Source organism: Malus sylvestris, chromosome 3 (genome assembly GCF_916048215.2).
Source record: "Malus sylvestris chromosome 3, drMalSylv7.2, whole genome shotgun sequence".
NCBI classification, from domain to species: domain Eukaryota; kingdom Viridiplantae; phylum Streptophyta; class Magnoliopsida; order Rosales; family Rosaceae; genus Malus; species Malus sylvestris.
Window position 1 is genome coordinate 31,074,360 of NC_062262.1, and position 19,488 is coordinate 31,093,847.

The 19,488-nt window shown below is 35.8% G+C and overlaps 2 protein-coding genes across 2 annotated transcripts; one reads left to right on the top strand and one right to left on the bottom strand.

Annotated features, from left to right (window-relative positions):
* Positions 1–1,166: 1,166 nt before the first annotated feature.
* On the bottom strand, positions 1,167–15,622 carry LOC126617161 (SWI/SNF complex subunit SWI3B-like). Its single transcript, XM_050285202.1, has 2 exons — positions 15,608–15,622; positions 1,167–1,742 (listed from the first exon to the last, which is right to left on the bottom strand). Exons 1-2 carry the CDS (start codon positions 15,620–15,622, stop codon positions 1,167–1,169), a joined length of 591 nt encoding a protein of 196 aa, XP_050141159.1.
* A 271-nt stretch (positions 15,623–15,893) lies between these two features.
* On the top strand, positions 15,894–18,570 carry LOC126617163 (protein SEEDLING PLASTID DEVELOPMENT 1-like). The gene is made up of 6 exons (XM_050285204.1): positions 15,894–15,963; positions 17,036–17,098; positions 17,346–17,529; positions 17,709–17,748; positions 17,953–18,144; positions 18,403–18,570. The coding sequence occupies exons 1-6, from the start codon at positions 15,894–15,896 to the stop codon at positions 18,445–18,447; spliced, it is 594 nt and encodes a 197-aa protein (XP_050141161.1). The 3' UTR covers positions 18,448–18,570.
* The last annotated feature ends 918 nt before the right edge of the window (positions 18,571–19,488 follow it).

Below are 19,488 nucleotides of genomic sequence, written 5' to 3' on the forward strand. Positions count from 1 at the left end.
TGTTTCACCGCCCAACATTCTGTGCCATACAGCATCGCCGGCCTTATTGCCGTCCTATAAAATTTTCCCTTGAGCTTCAGTGGCATACGGCGGTCACACAACACGCCGGATGCACTCTTCCACTTCATCCATCCAGCTTGTATTCTATGGTTGAGATCTCCATCTAATTCTCCGTTCTTTTGCAAGATAGATCCTAGGTAACGAAAACGGTCGCTCTTTGGTATTTCTTGATCTCCGATCCTCACCCCTAACTCGTTTTGGCCTCCATTTGCACTGAACTTGCACTCCATATATTCTGTCTTTTAACAAAAAAATTAGTCATCTATTTGTAAACAAAACGCAAAGTAAAAAAAAAAAACAAAAACAAACTGAAGCAGCTCACGGATACATGGTGCACCATTGACCGCTAAGCTTGGTATGGATTTGTTAGATTTGATTAGAAAGTGAATTAGAACCCTAACTTTGATAATAGAATATAGTCGATGACTGGTCTAACTTCAGCAGAGCCTCCAAATTTTAATTTAGTGAGTATGAATTAACATACCAATTATACTTTGGGGAAACTATTGACCAAGAATCTTTTCATAGGAAGTATGTATGTTTGTTTCTCCATATCCAGCCGTGAGGGCTCATGAATTAAGATCATAGGTATAAGATGATGACTTTTACGGTAAATTACAAAAAACTAACTTAATTATGGGTTGAACGACAATCTCATACCTTATGTTTGAAAAATGACAATGTCATATCTCATCTTACGAATTCGTTTCAATGTCATACCTCCGTTAGTTTTCTGTTAAGTTTGACCGTTAAATTATGAGCTGACAAGCATGGGACCCACATCCTTACCCAACCAAATTAAAAAAATTAATTAAACACTAATAAATATATTTCAACTAAAAATAATAATAAATATAGAAAATCATTTGAAAAAATTATTAACAAATAGTGGGACCCACCCCCATCACCCACCTTTTCCTGTCCCCCACCTTTGTCTCTCTTTCTGTTTCAGAACCCCCTCCCTTCTTCGACCCAAATCCTAACCCTAATTCCCCAATTTCAAATGGAAAACCCCAATTCGCCCCAAACCCTAACCCTAAATTTCAAATCTTCATGCCAATTTCAAACAGAAAACCTCAATTACAAGTCCTCTTCTTGGGGCAATTTCAAATCTCCATAGTTGAGGCAATGCTGCAAATAAACTTGCAGCCATTGCAGGTCTTCTTCTTGGGGCTCTCCTTAGCACCGCCGACAAGGGATTCACCGCCTTCATTAGAAGAAACATCGGCGGCCTTGCTGCTGTCCTCCCACTTGAGGGGCTTGTTGAGTGCGGAAGGAACGTAATTGATCAAACCCCACGCCTCGAGGAAATCGAAAACCCTCCGAACGGAGCTGATGTCGCCAACTAGAGACTTGCGGGGCTCCGTGAAGGTGAGCTTCAGAGATGGGTTAACGGCCCTGGATTCGGTGATGATGGTGTTGTGGTAGTACTCGTAGAGGCTAGGGTTTTTCGAAGGGGATCGAGAATCGAAGAACTCGGGGAGGAATCGGACCTCGCAGTGGTGGATGTAGTAAGGCGAGAACCAGCTAGAATAGCTAAGGACGTGGATGACGTCGGCGTCGGAGGTGGGATGCAGTTGAGGATGGTGGGGAGCGGCGGTGGTCGGAGTCTCGGGATTGGCGGGGATCAGAAGAGGAGTGGGTGGGGGTTTGGATGGGGTGTCGGAAGAGGTCTTGGGCCTCTATTTTGGTCAAATATATTCCAAGGGACAAAGGTAGGGGACGGGAAAAGGTGGGGGATGGGGGTGGGTCCCACATTTTCTTAATAATTTTTTAAATGATTTTCTATATTTATTAGTTTTTTTTTGTTGAAATATATTTGTTAGTATTTAATTAATTTTTTAATTTAGTTGGGTAAGGATGTGGTTCCCACGCCTGCTAGCTCATAACTTAATGATCAAACTTAATAGAAAACTGATGGAGGTATGACATTGAAACGAATTCGTAAGATGAGGTATGATATTGTCATTTTTAAAATATGAGGTATGAGATTGTCGTTCACCCATAGTTGAGGTAGTTTTTTGTAATTTACCCTAACTTTTACTTGGAAAAGCTAAGATCATCACTATAGGATGATAAGTTTTATTAGGAAAAGCCTATTAGAGTAAGTTTGATCTAAGTCCAGTTTAAACCAATTTAATAGTAATCCAATAATATTCTCCATCAACTAATATAGAAATAAGGCCAAAATTCAAGTTTCGAAAGAAAGCATCAACATGTGCATATGCAGATTGCAAACCAGAATAGTCCAAGCAGCAATATCGAAATCACAACAACCAAAACAATAACAAGACGAGCCGGATCTCACCTTACAGCTTCGACTTTTGCTCTAATTTCTTCCTAATTTCACTTAACCTCAAAGTATCAAATTTGCTGGTGCAAAAACGTTGAAGTAGCCGAGCAAATGAGTTAAGAGAGAAGGATAAAAGCAAAAATGGGGCCAATATTTTTGCGAGAGAGAGAGAAGGGAGCAAAAGATGAAGGAGATAGAGGTGGGAAAATACTTTACCACTAAAATGGGTATTTTCGTAACTTCAAAAAAAACCAATGATGTCATCTTTCATATATATATTGAGTGCTACTAGATCCACCCTAATGTCCTATTTTCCCACCCACATGATAATCCCACCCACCATAGAAAATTAAAAAAGTAAAATGTTATTTCCCCACCCACCATTATTCCCAAAATAACCATAATATTTTTTTTTATAAATAACTCTGATATATCTTTAAATAATATTATAAATAAATAAATAAAAATATAAAAAATGAAAGAAAATGCAAGACCTAAGACCTAGACATTCATCATCTCCTTCACACCTAATGCCGCAAAAACCCCGGATCCCCAAACCACTCTTCTTTCTCCTTTTTTTGTCAAAACCGTAGATTTCACACCCAATTCTCTTTTTTCTCTATTGAAGTTTCTTGCCTTCATCTAGCACACGCCCATTCCTTCCTCCAACCTTTTCGTCGATTCTAACCCAAATCTTTCCCAACCTCTTTCCACCAAAGATATCACACCCCATCCACCATTATTTATTTATTATTATAATACTGAATTAAATAGGGGTTTAAGAGTCTTCTTTTAAAAGGATAAATATGTTATTAACATTTTCATTAAATGGTGGGTGGGGAAATAAGATACCGGGGTGAGAATATCACCACTCTATATATTAACTTTTGTCTTTCCATGAAATGCTTAATAAGTGTTGTCTTAATATAAAATGAAGTATTAAAAGTATACTCTATATGTAATTTTTCTTAATGTTAAAGAGATTAAAATTTTAAATTAAATTTTGTAAACTAAATGATGTGATTGAAGATTATTAGATTATTATTTAAGTGTTGATTAACATGCTTATTTTCTACTGGTGACACATCATTTGGTTTGCAAATTTGGTTTAAAAATTTAGTCTCTCTAACATTACTCTATACGTAAACAAGGAAGTTACAAATAAATTCAACTAGGCATTTGCGAATTTCTCTTGACACATGTATACGCGAATTCTTAACTTTATTAGTTTGAGTTTTAATCGTTTTTATGTTTTGTCAACTGATTAGTTTGTATTAACTACATTGTAAAAGATGAAGTTGGTATAGAGGAAGAGGAAGACAATAGAGAGAAACAAGAGAGATTGTATTGATTGATTAGGAAAATGTATACAAATGAACTTAAAGAAATGATAGCTATACAATCCCTTCTATAACCATATATCCTAATTACAATGATACCCTTCTAACTATATTAACAAACTCAACCACTAGAATAATGTCATGTGACATTTCTGTTATTTCAGTTATTAGTTTGGTTCTTTATGTAAAGAATCATTTATTTTTCTTTCTTGATGATTTTTATTTTTTATTTTTCTCAATTTGTTTTACAAGTTATTAATTTTCAAATTTTGTTCTAGAGGAGTTAGGATCCAATACTCACTGTATCCATACAACGGCTTTACACTAACTCCTCGCGTTTTGATTACGTGACAAATTGTGAGAAGCACTTCGTATAACTAATATGTTCACACTCGTTTCTTTCAATAAGATATTCTTCATGGATATATTTTTAATCTTTAAAGAAAATTGATTGGAGATGATAGCTAATCATGAACAAAAATTTTACCATACTCTCATCGAAGTATTGGAATATTGAAAGACCAAAAATTCTGATGTATAGTAAGGTGCGGTGCATGTCAGAAATCCCTCCATGCAAAACTGTGAAATGGGATGATCAGTACGTTGCCCTCTATTGTCCAGCATCCGTGCAGTCTCGTGATCCAAGATAACCAAACATAGCATGCAGCATCATGTATTGTCTCATATACGACCGCATTCAAAAGAAGAAAAACACTGACAGTTATAATCAATCAATTAATTGGAATAAGTTACAAACTCGTATAAGCTTTGTCTTGCTCATATATTTATGACGTGGCCTAAAAAGAGTGAATTTATTGTTCATGAAGTAATTTGGTATATGCGTAAATGAAAGACTTGCATACATTCTTCGAAATCACTATCACATGCATTCTTTGAAAAATCACACTTATGTCAGAATAGCATGCTTTTTTTTTAATGCGATATTGCGTTAGTGGTCTGTAACGTTTTAGAAGTACATGCACAATTAAAATCATTAACCAACATACTCGTTCAATCTAGCGACACTCAATCAACTCAGTTAAGGGCTTTAAGGCAGCATGAGTAAGTCTGTGCACTCTATAGGTGACATTGCCTTTATTTATTTATTTATACAACAATATATTTATATAAGGGGTAAAGGATGTAGGCTAAGCTATACATAATAATCTGCTGTCAAATTTATCATTCATAAAAGTCAAATTTAAGACATTTCACTTACAAATGAATGTAAGAACATCACTAAATCATAGTATTAAGTGGCTGAGCTAATGTTAAGTGTTGTACTAGGAAATATTAATTTCCAATCAATTTGTTTTGGAAAATTAAGTCAATTTCTAATGCTGTGTGTTCAGATTAATTGACATGGTTTTCACATTGGTTCAATTCCCCTTTATCTAAACTCAGATAATCTAAGTCACAATGACAAGTCTTAATTAAGGTGATTTTGATTTCACGGTTTAGAAGCCAACTAGGTGTTAGCCTGTTATGGCCGAGCATTTTTGCTCCAATTGACAACCACAATCTTCACGCGTTAAAGTGATGTGGATCGATGGTGCAATATCAACAATGCAGTCTTTTTCCACCACTAATGGTATTTGTATAGACTATTTCAAAAGATTAAACAAAAAAAAATGTATGTATGTATACACAATATGATTGATTTCTTGGCAAGTAATAACAATACAAAGTGAGAACACTTCCATTAAAAGATGTCATATGTTTAAGAAATAAAAATGTGCCTCTCATCAAACTCAAGAGATGACATCACTTAACGAAACTATTATCTCACTCAACATCCCAACAATAAGACAATAGGCGAATCAATTATATAGATGTCAATTAGACATGAAAGAAGAAAATCATGTAGAAGATCTTGTAACTTTAGGTCATTGTTAGAGATATTTGTACTAAGAAGAGATAGGGTCCATATAAACTTGTTGATTGCAGAGAGTGAGAGAGACATGCAGATGCAAGTCGATATGTGGTGTGGGTGAGTATTAAAGTGCATGCGACGAGGGTAATAGTCACAACAATTGGTGGCTGTCATGTGCTGCGTGGACGGTGACACCAAAATACTTGGTCCTTTTGCACTCATGAACGATCCACGCTGAGAGAGAGAGAGAGAGAGAGAGATATATATATATATATATATTAAACAATCACTCTGACTCCGAACAACATGAATAATTAAAGACATAAAAGTTTGTTATGTAATATGAAAATTAGTATTGTTTTGTGTCTTATTACAATACAGTTTCATAATTCAAACGGTCTTATTTTTAAGGTCTCATTCAATGATAATCTTTGAGAGCAATCGATTATATAGGAAAATATTATTTAACCATCACCAGATATTAATTACGAAGACAATGATATCAACAAACATTGAAATATGAAGATAATAATCAAATAGTTATAACTTATACGATTTATGATTGAGTTATTTTGTCGGTAAAGATTATCTGACCTAAAGAATACATGGATTGCATTACAGGATCATATTTCAAGAATGAATCTAAAAGAACATAAATACGTATTAAATTACAAGTGCAACACGTACTCTATCCAAACACAAAGATGGGGTGGTCAATCAGTAGTATGATTTTCTTTCCGCCAAATCCCTTCTCCGTCCGCTCCTCTCTCACTTTTCTCTTCTTCTTTTTTTATTTTTTTATAAAGAAGCAAATGTTGAGTAGACTTAATCATGACCGTTCAAATATAAAGTTGAAGAGGAGGAGAATTTGAAGGGGAGAGAATTTTACTCTAATAAAAAAGACAACCTCATCAATTTTTTGTTATATAATTGTCATTATCCTTACATTTCTTTTAGTTTAATATGTCAAAATAATTGTCTGGCTCCCTAATAAAAATGAATTTTAAAATAAAACAATTAAAGAAATTAACTAGATAACAATTTAAAGAAAATCAATTTTTAAAACCATAGGATTCCGCCGTTCCCTTAACAATCTTATGCAATTTTACCAATTACTTATGAATTTTTACATACATGCTTTGAAGTTAAGTTTTCCTAATACATATTTTCCTCGTGATGTTCAAGTGAAAACGTATATTTGACATGCAACCCGTCTGTGATGTTCAGATCAAATATAAACTCATTAAGTCTTGTGAAAACCCTTTGAAAAACCATGCAACCCTTAAGAGCGTGATGTTCACCTTAAGTGAGCTTACAATTACTAATCAAAGAAGTCCTCCTCACTTTCAGGGTGATGTTCCAACAAAAATTGCATCAAATTACTTGTCTAAGGCCTGGTTTGGTATTGCTGTGCTTTGAAAAAAAGCTACTGTGAGAATAAGCGGCTGTGCTGTGAGAATAAGCGGCTGTGAAATAAATCAGCAGAGTGTTTGGTAAACTTTTTTGTAAAAGTGCTTTTGGAAAAAAAAAAGCAATCTGATAGTGGGGGTTTTCATTAAAGGAGCACTTTAGCTCCTTGTGCTTTGAAAAAAAAGCCAGTTTTCCAAAGCTGCAAATAGCAGCTTCAGCTTTTTTCCTTTGATTTCAGCTTATTATCACAGCAGTTTCCAAAATAAGCCTTTTTTTTTCAGTTTACCAAACACCTAAAACCCTCACAGCTTTTTTTCATAGGTGCTTTTTTTTAAGCACCTCACTCCCAAACCATCCCTAAAGACCCTAATGGTTGCGAATCACTAAGACAATTAGATAGTTTAATTGCGGTGATTAATAATTCAATGCAAGCATGCATCCATTCATAAGCAAATTAATACAATCACATATTCATGCTAAAACTCGTGGCTTCGCCCTAGCAAGCGGAAATTAGTTACGAACAATCATAAAACAAAATATTATTGAGAATAAGATAGAAAACAGCTAGAAAATAAACTTGAAAAAACTCTCTAAAGTGTGCGTGCGTTTCCTCCTCTCCTTCCCTCCTTAACCTAATGGCTAAATATCTTATTTATACTACTACAAAATAAAACCCTAAAAGGTCTTAGAATAAAACTAGGAAACATAATTAAATAATAAAACAGAAAATAAAAAGGTTTCATATTTGAACTAAAATTCAGATTTATCAGAAAATCAGACTTCTGACCGACCAAATCAACTTTGATTTAGTCACAAAAGGTCTCTTTTGAAGCTTAAGTCATCCCCTACAAATCCTCAGAAGGAATCTTCCTCAAAATATGCCCTTTTGACCTCCAAAATACCCATAATGTCCATAAACGTCAATCTGAGAAAACTACGCGCTGGGCCTTTAGTTCATCACCACGGTCAAATGGCTTTGTAGAAAAATTTGAAAATTTGATACAATCATCTTGAAAGACTCACAAACATCTTCCAATTGGAATTACTCCAAAATTCATCCGTTTGATCACTTTTTTCTCCAAAGGAAGTCGAGTGTCCTACATTGGAAATATAACTCAATGTATCAAAATTCTCACAAAATAATCAGTAAATTATTACTAAGATTAGGATAAAATATATAGTCTAATATTGGCTCATCACTCCCCATAAGAAAATCACAATATGATATAGTAGATTTACAAGGTAGCGGTAAGAGGAAAAGGAGTGATAGAAATTGTGATCGGTTTGGAAAGAGCCAATATATGTTTTTTTTTTTTTGTCCATGTGAATTGTAGCATCTTATCTATAAATAATTTTCTTTCCTTCTTTTTCAAACAATGCCGATAACTCGATTCCTTTTACACCAGAAAGCTAAAGTTACTTTAAATTTGATAGTGAAAATTTGAAATCTCTCCCTTTCTAAATGCGCATGGCTAAGGAATTTGGCAATTGATAAAAGAGGATCAATGCTTCTTTGGCAAGAAACTCTAGCTTAGGGATGAAGAAGAGAATTCCATATTTGGTTTGAAATTTACAACAAATCATAGTTTTTTTGTCCTTTGTTTTTTGTCAAAAGGTCCTTTATTAAATACTAATAAGAATGTTTACCTCTTCGGTCAAGATATTAAAAAGAAATTTAGGACAAATTGGTAAACATCGAAATTTTGATGGTCAATAATTCAAAATTTGATCACTTGACTAGTCGAAATTGGCTAGGCCAATTCATAGGTAACACATGACAAAGCGAGCAATCAGGAATGACACATCTCAACATCTGAGACCTCCTTCAAACAAATCAAATCAAGTACAAAAGGGAACACATTAACCCTAATTTGATTAATATATCAATTAGGGTTTAATTTCCTAAATATAAGATTTTGATTTAACTAAGAGCTAAATTGAATAATTAGCTCAAATTTAATCAAATTAGGAAATTAATCTCAGAACTTACGGGATTCAAATTTGGGGTTCTAAACTAATACACAATCCCTTGCATATAAATAATAGGCTCATCTTGAAGAAACAAACTTGAGGGAAAGGAAGCAAGCTCAAGCCTTTGAAGAAAACCAGAAAATTCTCTGGCCAAAGCAAATACAAAACAGTCAAACGTGCTTGTGTTCTTCATCAGGCTGGTGGAGAATAAACAAGCACAACAAACACATATGTCGATTCATCCACTACCAAAGCCAAAGATCACCCACCACATGGCACAATTGGTGGTCCTAATTTGTTCAAAATCAAGCATTGACGATCATTGAAGAAATTAAACCCCGATTCAAGACCAAGTGTTCACCATTCTTTCATCAAATTCTACTTTGGAGATCGAATCAGAGGAATATTGTTGTAAACAAATAAACCACAAAGATTATAGCCGTAAACATCATTAATACACAAATTTATTTTGTACACGTGTTCTTGTTTTAATTATAGCAGGAAATTTCATGTTTATAGTCTCACAAGTGAATTCCACCATACTTAACTGCGCATAGGCCACACTATTGTTATCACGAAGGGAAAACAAAAACACAATGGATCTTAATAATTTTGTAAACATGCATCCTGTAGAGACACATTGAGAGGCCGATTCTTAACCATTGATTGATGAAGGTCAATTATAAAACAAAGGGAACTTTTCCGGTACTGTTCACTTTAACCAAAAACCACATTTTTACACTAAAAAGTCAATCATTGTACTATTTATTTTACTCTTTATTTTTTTCATTTTCGTTAAAACTCAAGTTTTCAAGTCAATTTCATTAGTTTTCCTTAAAACAAATCAATGAAAAACAAACATGCATCACGTTTAAATTAAAAAAGGATTAACATTTGCATTATAATTAATAAATCAAAGCTAGTTGCTAAATTATCATGTTTTAGGTAGCTTACTTTTTGAACAGAGGCTACTATTCAACAATTTACTTGTCTCTATGAAGAAAAATTTGTAGTCTCTTCTCATCCAGACAGAGCCTCACACTTGATTAAAAATTTGGAAAAGTTCAACTGAACTTTCACAATCATGCTTTTTTGTAAACCCAATAACACGACTGGGGTGATCCTAAGGCTTATGGTGCAAGGCATGATATGATTACTTAAGATATTGATTTCGAGGATTAAAGATTTATAGGATTGAATAGCCCTTGTCAAGCCTTTGGAGCCACTCTCTTAAAACTCTCAACCTACCGGAAAAGGATTCTCTCCTGAGCATATGCTCAGGATCCTACTAAACAGAACACGAGGACCGTTGGATGAAAATCCAACGGTTACAATTATTATAACTTTAAAAAGATCCACCTTTTTATAGCCGTTGGATTTTCATCTAACGGTCCTTGTGTCCTGCTCAGCAGGATCCTGAGCAAATGCTCAGGAGAGAATCCTTTTCCCAACCTACCCATCAATCATCATGGCATTTCTTAAGAGATTATAATGGAGGCAGATTGTCTGCCCTGGGTGCCCTTCTCATCCCCTTATATTTGTGCGGTTACAGTTAAGTTATGTTAATATTTTATATTATTATTTTTTTTTTCTTATTATCTCTATAAAAAATAATATAAAATGTTGACGTGGCTTAACTGTGATCGCACAAAATAGAGGAGGATAGAAAGGGCATCCAAACAAGAGAGCAGACAATCTGCCTCCGATTATAATTGTTGGTTGAGGCCACAAAGTCTTGGTATTATACATCTTGAGTAGAAGAGTTTTATGACTCATTTGAAATTGTTTTTAAAATAACTAAAAGCGTTTTAAGAGAAAATGTTTTTGGGTTCCAAAAATACTTGAAGTGCTTCCTGGAAGAAGAACATGCTTTTGTAGGATTCACCTACGTTTTTACTAAGGATTTGTTCTAAATCATTTTCACTAAAAACGCTTTTAGTTATTTAAAAGAATTTCCAAACGAGCTCTTATATTTAGTAAAATGTATTATTTGCATTATCTTTAGGGAGACGATTTTTATTTATCCAATTAAAAGGTCAAAAAACGAACAGGAGTGTGCATGGTGAGGAAATGTATGTGAAAAAATCACTTCCCGATCTTTAAAGTAGGATCAAATTACAATATCAGAATTTAACTAGGGCAGGAGATAAGCTAGCACCTTTGCAATACTCAGGATACTCTCAGCTAAACTACGGTGATGCCTCATGAAATATCAAGAAATTCTCCGCTTAAGGCCCCGTTTGGGATTGAGGTGATTTTAAAAAAACCACTGTGAAAAAAAGCTGAGGGTCATTTTTGTGTTTGGTAAACTGAAAAAAAAAAGGCTTATTTTGGAAGCTGCTGTGAGAATAAGCTGAAAATCAAAGGAAAAGCTCAAGCTGCTATTTGCTGCTTTGAAAAAAAGCCAGTTTTTTCAAAGCACACGGAGCTACAGTGCTCCTTTAATGAAAAGACACACTATCATCCTGATTTTTTTTCCAAAAGCACTTTCACAAAAAAGTTTACCAAACACTCTACTGGCTTTATTTCACAGCCGCTTATTCTCACAGCAACTTTTTTTCAAAGCACAGCAATACCAAACCAGCCCTAAGTACGGTGACGCCATACATTTAAGATTTTAATTTGGAAGTAACTTATATTGCTTGTAGAAAAAAAAAACATAAACAGTAAATGGGAAGAAAATTCTTTACTTAGGGATTATGAATGAATGAGAATCCTGTTCTGACGGAAACATCCATCTTGCATTGCAAGGCTGCAGTGCATGTTGGATTTGTGCTAAGCGGGCTGTTGAGTCAACTGGCTGGGCCTTCACTGTTAAAGGTTTTTGATCTAATAAGGCCCAACCTAGGAGAGGTAGCTCTATTTGAATAAAGTGTTACTGTGTTACTTATATCTATGACAAGGAAACAATCTAATAACAACCCATAAGTTCATAATGTTAAGTGGTTATGAACTTATGGAGAAGGGGTTTAACGTCATTCGAGGTAGGAGTGGTACTTGGGATAGAAAACCGAAATCGAAACACTGACCAAACTGGACCACACTAAATGGTTTAGTTTTGTGGTATCGAAAACGGTTTATGTTTGAAGCCGAACTGAAAACAATTTGGTTTCGATTCATAATATTTGAAACAGAACCGATGACACGCTTCGATCCCGATATTCCTCGAACACCAGGGTAGGTACGTGCTGACCAACACCCACAGGTGACGCAAGCTATTTACAATGCATGAGAACAAGAATAAATAGGACTTATAAATTTAATTGTAATTAATATGCAAATGAGGAAGGTGTTCAGAGCATACAACTAAAACCAAACACTAGAAAGGAATTAATGTAAAATTAAATGCGCAAAGGAATGGGTCCTACACCGAGAGGACTCGAAGATGTCGCTGCAGAGGTGCCTTGACACCGGAATCGTACGCCTCGAATCTAAATCTTGAGGGGCCATAAAACAAACATTAGTGGACCAAATTGATATATATATATATATATATATATATATATATATATATATAATAAAACAGTTATCAATATACTAACCCCCAAAGTTTTATGCTCTTAACGTTCTTGTCCGAATCGCTAAGAATAGGGCGCACACTTCCGCCGAATCGATCGATCATGAATTCCTCACTGATTGAGCGAGAAACCATGTCGAGAAGGCTAAAAGAACACTCAAGAATTTAAGGGTCAAAACAAGTCCATTAAAATCTAGAGTACAAGATATCGGGATTTGAACCAGAAACCATGCCAAGAACAAATGTTTTTTTTTTTCACCCTCAGTGTAATGTTCCGGCATGATCCAGTATGTAGAAATAAAAGTCACTGTTTATGATTATTTGGTTAATCATCACAGTAAGGTTGACTGGTTTCTTAGCCGAAAAGTAAATAGGTTTAAGCTCAAGATTAGTTAAGAACTGTTAATAAGATTTGACAAGGCCAAAGACATTTCGTAATTCACAATACTTTGTGAGAGTTGTTTCAAAGTTCAAAAATTAAACATAGAACCTCTGAATCAACAGAATGACGAAGAAGAAAGATACAAAGCAGCCTGCGAATGCATGTAGTGGCATGATTGGTTACCTTAAGGTGATGCCCTTGAGCAACCCAAAGCTCAATGAGTCCAGAAAAGTTCAGAGCAAAGCTCTATCTTCCTACAATGATGAACATGGTGGAGTCTCAAGTCATTACACTAAAAATTACAAGGCTAAACAATTAGTGAACAAGAGCACTGGTCAGTTGGGCTACAAGTAAGAGGCTAAGTTCACCTCTACTAAAAAGTACGTGGACAAGGAGTTAGGGTTTACCGCCAAGTACCAGACCCATGTGAAGTTCAAAGAGTCAATTTATCCAAACAAGACTGGATCTTCATCATCCAAGTCCAACTATAACAACAACAAGAATTGCAACTCCATTTGGAAATTGGTGAGAATAGCGTCTGCTACCGAGGAGTCACCTAAGAAATTATCTAATTTAAACGAAGGCAATGCCCAAAGAATTTGGTGTCAAGCTGACGATCAATGGTTAGGGGACTTGACTTCGTTGTTGGAGTAAGGAAGAAGGTTATCGATAGAACAATCGTCGAGGATCATTCTAAAGATCCATATGAATTTCCTCAGCAGGAACGAATCCGAGAACATTGATTCATTCCCACCAATTACCACTTACTAAACTTCGTAACAACTAGCGTTTACTTGATTTCTCTAACACGCCTTTCAAAAGTTTCGAGTAATTTCCAAAGAGATATGACTCTGCCCGCCATTCCTGGGGAACGCACGTGGCAGAGTATCGGTTTGATGTTGAAAGTCGTTCAACAATCCATTTCGTCACAGATGAGGCACAATCCCGACACGAATTTTCTTATTCATTCAATTTGCTATTATTTCTTTTAGTGTTCTAGTTAGTTGTATGCTCTGAACACATTCCTCATTTGCATATTAATTATATTTAAATTTATAAACCTTCTTTATTTCTTGTTATCAACATTTACATTCAATAAATGACTTTCGTCATCCTCGAGTGTAGGCCAGTACGTGCCTACCCTGATGTTTGTGAGAATATCAGGGTCAGGGCGTGTCAACCGAAACCAAACCGAACCACATAATATAAAAAAATATTTTATTTAATTAGCAAACTAGGTCTTGAGGTGTAATTGGTTATTTGACGAAGTCCATACATGAATTTGGATTTTTTTTGGTATAGTGTTTATTGTTTACTGGGATTTGTTTTTCCGTTTTGATTTTGAAACAAAGGAATGTCATTGAATTTAGTGTGGTGGTTATCAATTTTGGTTTTACTTACTGCAAACTATTCTTCTCCTTTGTTTTGGGGGCAAAAAAAAAAACTGAAAAAAAACTACAAAAATAAAATTTTAAAAAAAGTTTGGAACCCCAAATAGAAATAGATGTAAGCTAAACCGAATTTTTAACAGGCCTATAAGTTTGGCCTAAACCAAAACCAAAACCGTTTGAAACCTAATCGAACCAAAACCATTTGAAACCTAATTGAATCAAAACCAAATGGTTTGGTTTCACTTTGTTTCTCATTATCAAACCAAATCAAACCAAACCACAATAAATTTTCAATTTCGGTTTCGATTTTACCTAAAAACCGCCCGCACGAAACCATGTCCAGCCCTACAGCGAGGATATATCTCCATCTAGAAACATTCATAATGTAATCAAAATACCACCGTGATGTGTAAGACTCTTAATTATGATGACTGAGATGCTCCATAGTCCATACAGGAAAAAGTAAGCTTAGAGTTTACACCTTAAATTCTAGGGTGGTGTTATCCCCCACTCATTTTTACTCTCCACACATTGTTTGTTAATTTATGTCATTTGACATTTTTCAATAAATTCGATTCGATGGCCAAAAATCCAGACAGATGAATAGAAGGTAAAAAAGAGTGTGGATAGCACTACCAAAATTCTACATGTCTTTTTAGCAAGAATCTGCATATTCCCCCATGGGGTAAAAGAATCACTACAACAAAAATGGTCATTGCACACAATAAATTATATGTGCCATTTGAGGCCAAAGAGCACCAACATATGTGCCCATAAGCCAATAGCAACAATGCAGCAACTAAGTTTCTATATGTGCCCTCTATGAATGTCACCTTTGATTAGAGGGGACGGTATGGCTATTGGTGCTCAAAGAGTTGAGCACAAATAAGGATTTTTTTATGCCCTGTTCTGACACCTGTGTCAGATGACACTTCAAATTCAAGTTAGCACAATTTTTATAATTGTGCCCTATGAGTTCAATATAAAAAAAAAATTTAAAAATAACATCGTCGTAACACCTTACAACCTGAAACAGACATTTGAAAACACCAGATCGAAATAGGAAAATATTGCTCAGTTTCTCTTCTTGACAGATCAGACTCAACCAAGTAATCAACATCATAAATTAAAGAAAAAACAAGGCAACGATTTCAAACGTATATTCTTCCTTTCAGCCATTCATCCTTCAGTGGAGGCGTCTGTGCTCCACGCACCATCCCCAACAGTACCACGCACAGCTCTACAACACGATTACGACTGCCGCCTGCAGCTACACCAGGGGTTTTAGAATCCGTTTTGGGTCCAAAACAAAATCATTTTCAGCAATTCAAAAGCCCAAAAAAAGCTACGAAGGTAAGGATTCAAAATACCTTCCTCAGGGCCATTGGGCGACCGGTGATAGCCTAAAATCAGCCTGAAACTCGCGGGCCTTATAAAAAATCTGGGGAATTTCTCTCGAGTTGAAACTGCATCCAACCTTAAACAAATCAGGCATGCAGTGCACAAAAACGTCTTTAAACAACCTAAAAAACCTAACTAAGGTGTTTTTGAGACTCACTTATACTAGATTTGACGGAAAATCTCGCCGGGAAGTCAGGCCGAGACAGAGCTCGTCATTTCACTGCGTTGATTTTGGTTTCCCGAAAGTAAAGAGTAATGGGAGTCCGTGGGGACGAGAGGAAGAAAGCTGGTGGTTGCCTTGCCAGAGAATTGCAGTTCCCCCACTGTGTGTCAAGGAAGAAGCCGAGAGGGAGATAGAGGAGAGAGAGTGTGGCAGTGTGGTGTTTAGGTGGTGGCAAGGTTTGCCGGAGTGGCGAATGAGGTGGAGATGCTGCTGCGATGGTGAAGGATATGACAGAGCATAGAGTGGAGAAGTAGAGAGAGTTAGTGAGAGAAGGATTGAGTGAAGGAGAGATAGAGAAAGTATGGTCAAAAGCCGATCAAGGGCTCACCTTACCCGAGGTATTATTCTTCTCCTTTAAAAATCTCAACCGCACATCGGCTTGATCTTTTCAGGGTCAAACACAGATCTCAATGTTCTTTTTCAATGAAGCTCTTAAATTAATTTTAATTGTATTTATTTGTTTGCAAATGGTATTATAGGTGTAGTACAGTAATAGGGTGTCCTGCAAGAAAACACGTGGAGAGAGCACTGGACGACCCCAAGATGCTCGTCGTTACCTACGAAGCTGAGCACCACGTGGGGGGTCCCACAGGACACCAAAAACCCATCAAAATATTAGTAAAATGCCCACATAAAACTCTGGTGCAATGATGATTGTTGATATTTTTTTTTTTTTAAATTTTCTTGGCTTTGTTTTAAATAATTAAAGAGTGTAAAGGAGTTAGGAATACGGAGAAAGTAAATGTAAAGGACACAAAACATATTTTTTATTTAAATATATTCAATTAGAGGGCACAAATGTTTTTATTGTGTGTGTGTAAATTTAAAAAAAAAATTCTCTCTCTAACATTTAAAAGGACATTTCAAATTTTTGTAGGCACAATTACATGACACAAACTAATGTGCTTATTTGTTAGAGGGCACAGTTATATTTTGGTGCTCAATGGAACTTAAAAAGCACAAATATGTCTTTGTGCTCAATGAAAATGCAAAGGGCACATATCAATTGTGTTCTTAGCCCATTTTTGTTGTAGTGAATGTGGATAGCACCACCCAAATTCTAATAACTGCTCGTTGTCGAAAATGCTCTTCCTCTTGTTGCATTGTGAAAGGAGGAGTCTGGTTTAAAGTAATTGGCTTTCGTTTTCTTTTTCAATGAATTTTTGCTGTAAAGGTTTCATGACCCAGTGTTACAGGGATTTTGAGTTAAGAGGTTTACAGACAGGGTTAAAGAAAAGTAAATTGTAGTCGTGCATTTTGTGCAAGAATGATTTGGATACTTTCGATCACATTTTTTATTATGTTGTCCTGTGGTCTTGGGTCTTTGGTTGAATACCATGCTTGCAAAGCTCAAGGTTTCCGGCAGCCACTTTGTTCTAAATTTTTATTTGTTTTTTTAATTGATTATCAAAGAGAATATCATGCTTGCCACTTACTCAGCTGCATGTAGTAGGTTGGTGATTTTGCCATTGACAATCGAGCAGGCATTAGCAGGACATTACACCGCATTAGTGCCATTAGGAATCGAAGAGGTGTCATTATTGGTCTAACTTGTCGTGTTGGTAGGGCAATATCTGGCAGTGCTGTCTTGCTGCGAGATTTGGTTCAAGATGGCGGTTCTTTGTTACTCATTGGGCCTCCGGGGGGAGGAAAAACAACAATGATCAGGTTAGTCTTTCTTGTTCTCTTTATATTTGAGTTAACGCACCCTATTGCCATATATGAATTAGTAATTTACACGAGATATCGCAGTTATTATGCTTCTTAAGGAATTAGAGTTTCCAAAGTTATGCAATTTGAAATTCCCGGATGAACACATTACTGATAGTTTATCTTAACACTTGCAGAATGAATTATATTACAATGCAGCTAGCTATTGATCTAGTGGTACTTCCCTTCACTTTGCCGGGCCCAATTCAAATGATGCACCCCTCCCTTCTCAATAAAATAAACTCATTATAAGGAGTGTAATTGGTACCTCAGTGTCTCATCTAAGTTTCTGTGGATACCTTATATTGTCTCATCCAAATCAATGTTCTTATGTTCTGTTTTCATCATGAAATCGCATGCTTATTATCTACTTTTATTCAGGTCTTGATAGAGGTTGTTGAAAACCATATGCCACAAGTGATTGTAATTGATGAAATTGGCACTAAACTTGAAGCTCTGGCTGCAAGAAAAATTGCGCGACGTGGAATTCAGCTAGTTGCCACAGCTCATGGTGTAACTATTGAGAATTTAATAATGAACCCTTCATTAGAGATGTTCGTTGGAGGAATACAGGTGAGGTAGCCATGGTTATTTTCAAATAATAGTCAGTTCTTTCTTTTATTATTCTTTATTTTCTCCCTTATATTTAATTTTTCATTCTTTTCACTTGGTTCTTAAGCTTGATGTTCAAGTATATTGATCTCTGTCTTGTGTTAAAATAGTGGTGGTAGTGTATCGATCCCTTTATGCTAGTTCGTAAATGTTTCTCTTTGATTTCTATTTAATTTACTTACATTTAATGCATAAAAGTTAAAGTTCTTTATTGTTCAGTTACATTATTTCCATCAGTTTTTAGAGCGTGACACTAGGAGATGAAGAGGCCAGCCGGCAGGGGGTTCAGAAGACGGTGCAAGAAAGGAAAGGCCCTGCAACATTAGTTGTGGGGTGGAGATAATTTCAGAGGATGAATTGAGAGTTCATAGTAGCCTAGCGGATGCTATCCTCTCAGGTATGCTTCTTTGGAAAAGTCAATTCTTTGTCTTTTCATCTTCCTTCTGTAAATTAGTTCTGAAATCACGGTATGTTGGTAAAGGTCGTTTCCCAAAATTTGAGGTTCTTAAAATGCACTCTTGGGGACCGGAAACTACCACAATAACAACAACAAAGCTTTTTCCCATTAAGTGGGGTCAGCTGTATAAATCGTAGGTGGGGTCAGCTGTATAAATTGTAGAACACCATTGTGCTCGGTTCTATTCCACATCTTCCGTTAGATCCAAGTACTCTAAGTCTTTTGTTAGAGTTTATTCCAAAGTCTTTCTAGGTCTTCTTCTATGATTCTATCTCTTTGACCCTGAACCTTTGCCCCTTAATCGCATCTTTTAACAGGAGAGTTAGTAGGCCTTTGTTTCACATGTCCAAACTATCGTAACTGATTTTCTCTCATCTTTCCTTCAATTTCGGCTACTCCTACTTTACCTCACACATGTCCAAACTACCACAACGAAACATTCTCATCTCCGCTCCACTACACCCATGTTATGTACGTGTTGATGCTTCACTGCCTAACATTCCGTGCCATAAAGCATTGTCATCCTATAAAATTTTTCCTTTAGTTTCAGTGGCATACGATGGTCACACAACACACCGGATGCACTCTTCCACTTCAACCATCCAGCTTGTATTCTATGGTTAAGGTCTTTAACCAACTTTCCGTTCTTTTGCAAGATAGATCCTAGGTAGCAAAAATGGTCGCTCTTTGGTACTTCCTGATCTCCAATCATCATCCCTAACTCATTTGAGTCTTCGCTTGCATTGAACTTGCACTCCATATACTCTGTCTTTGACCGACTTTGGCGAAGACCTTTAGATTCCAACACTTCTCTCTAAGGGTTAAGCTTCGCATTTACTCCTTCCTGA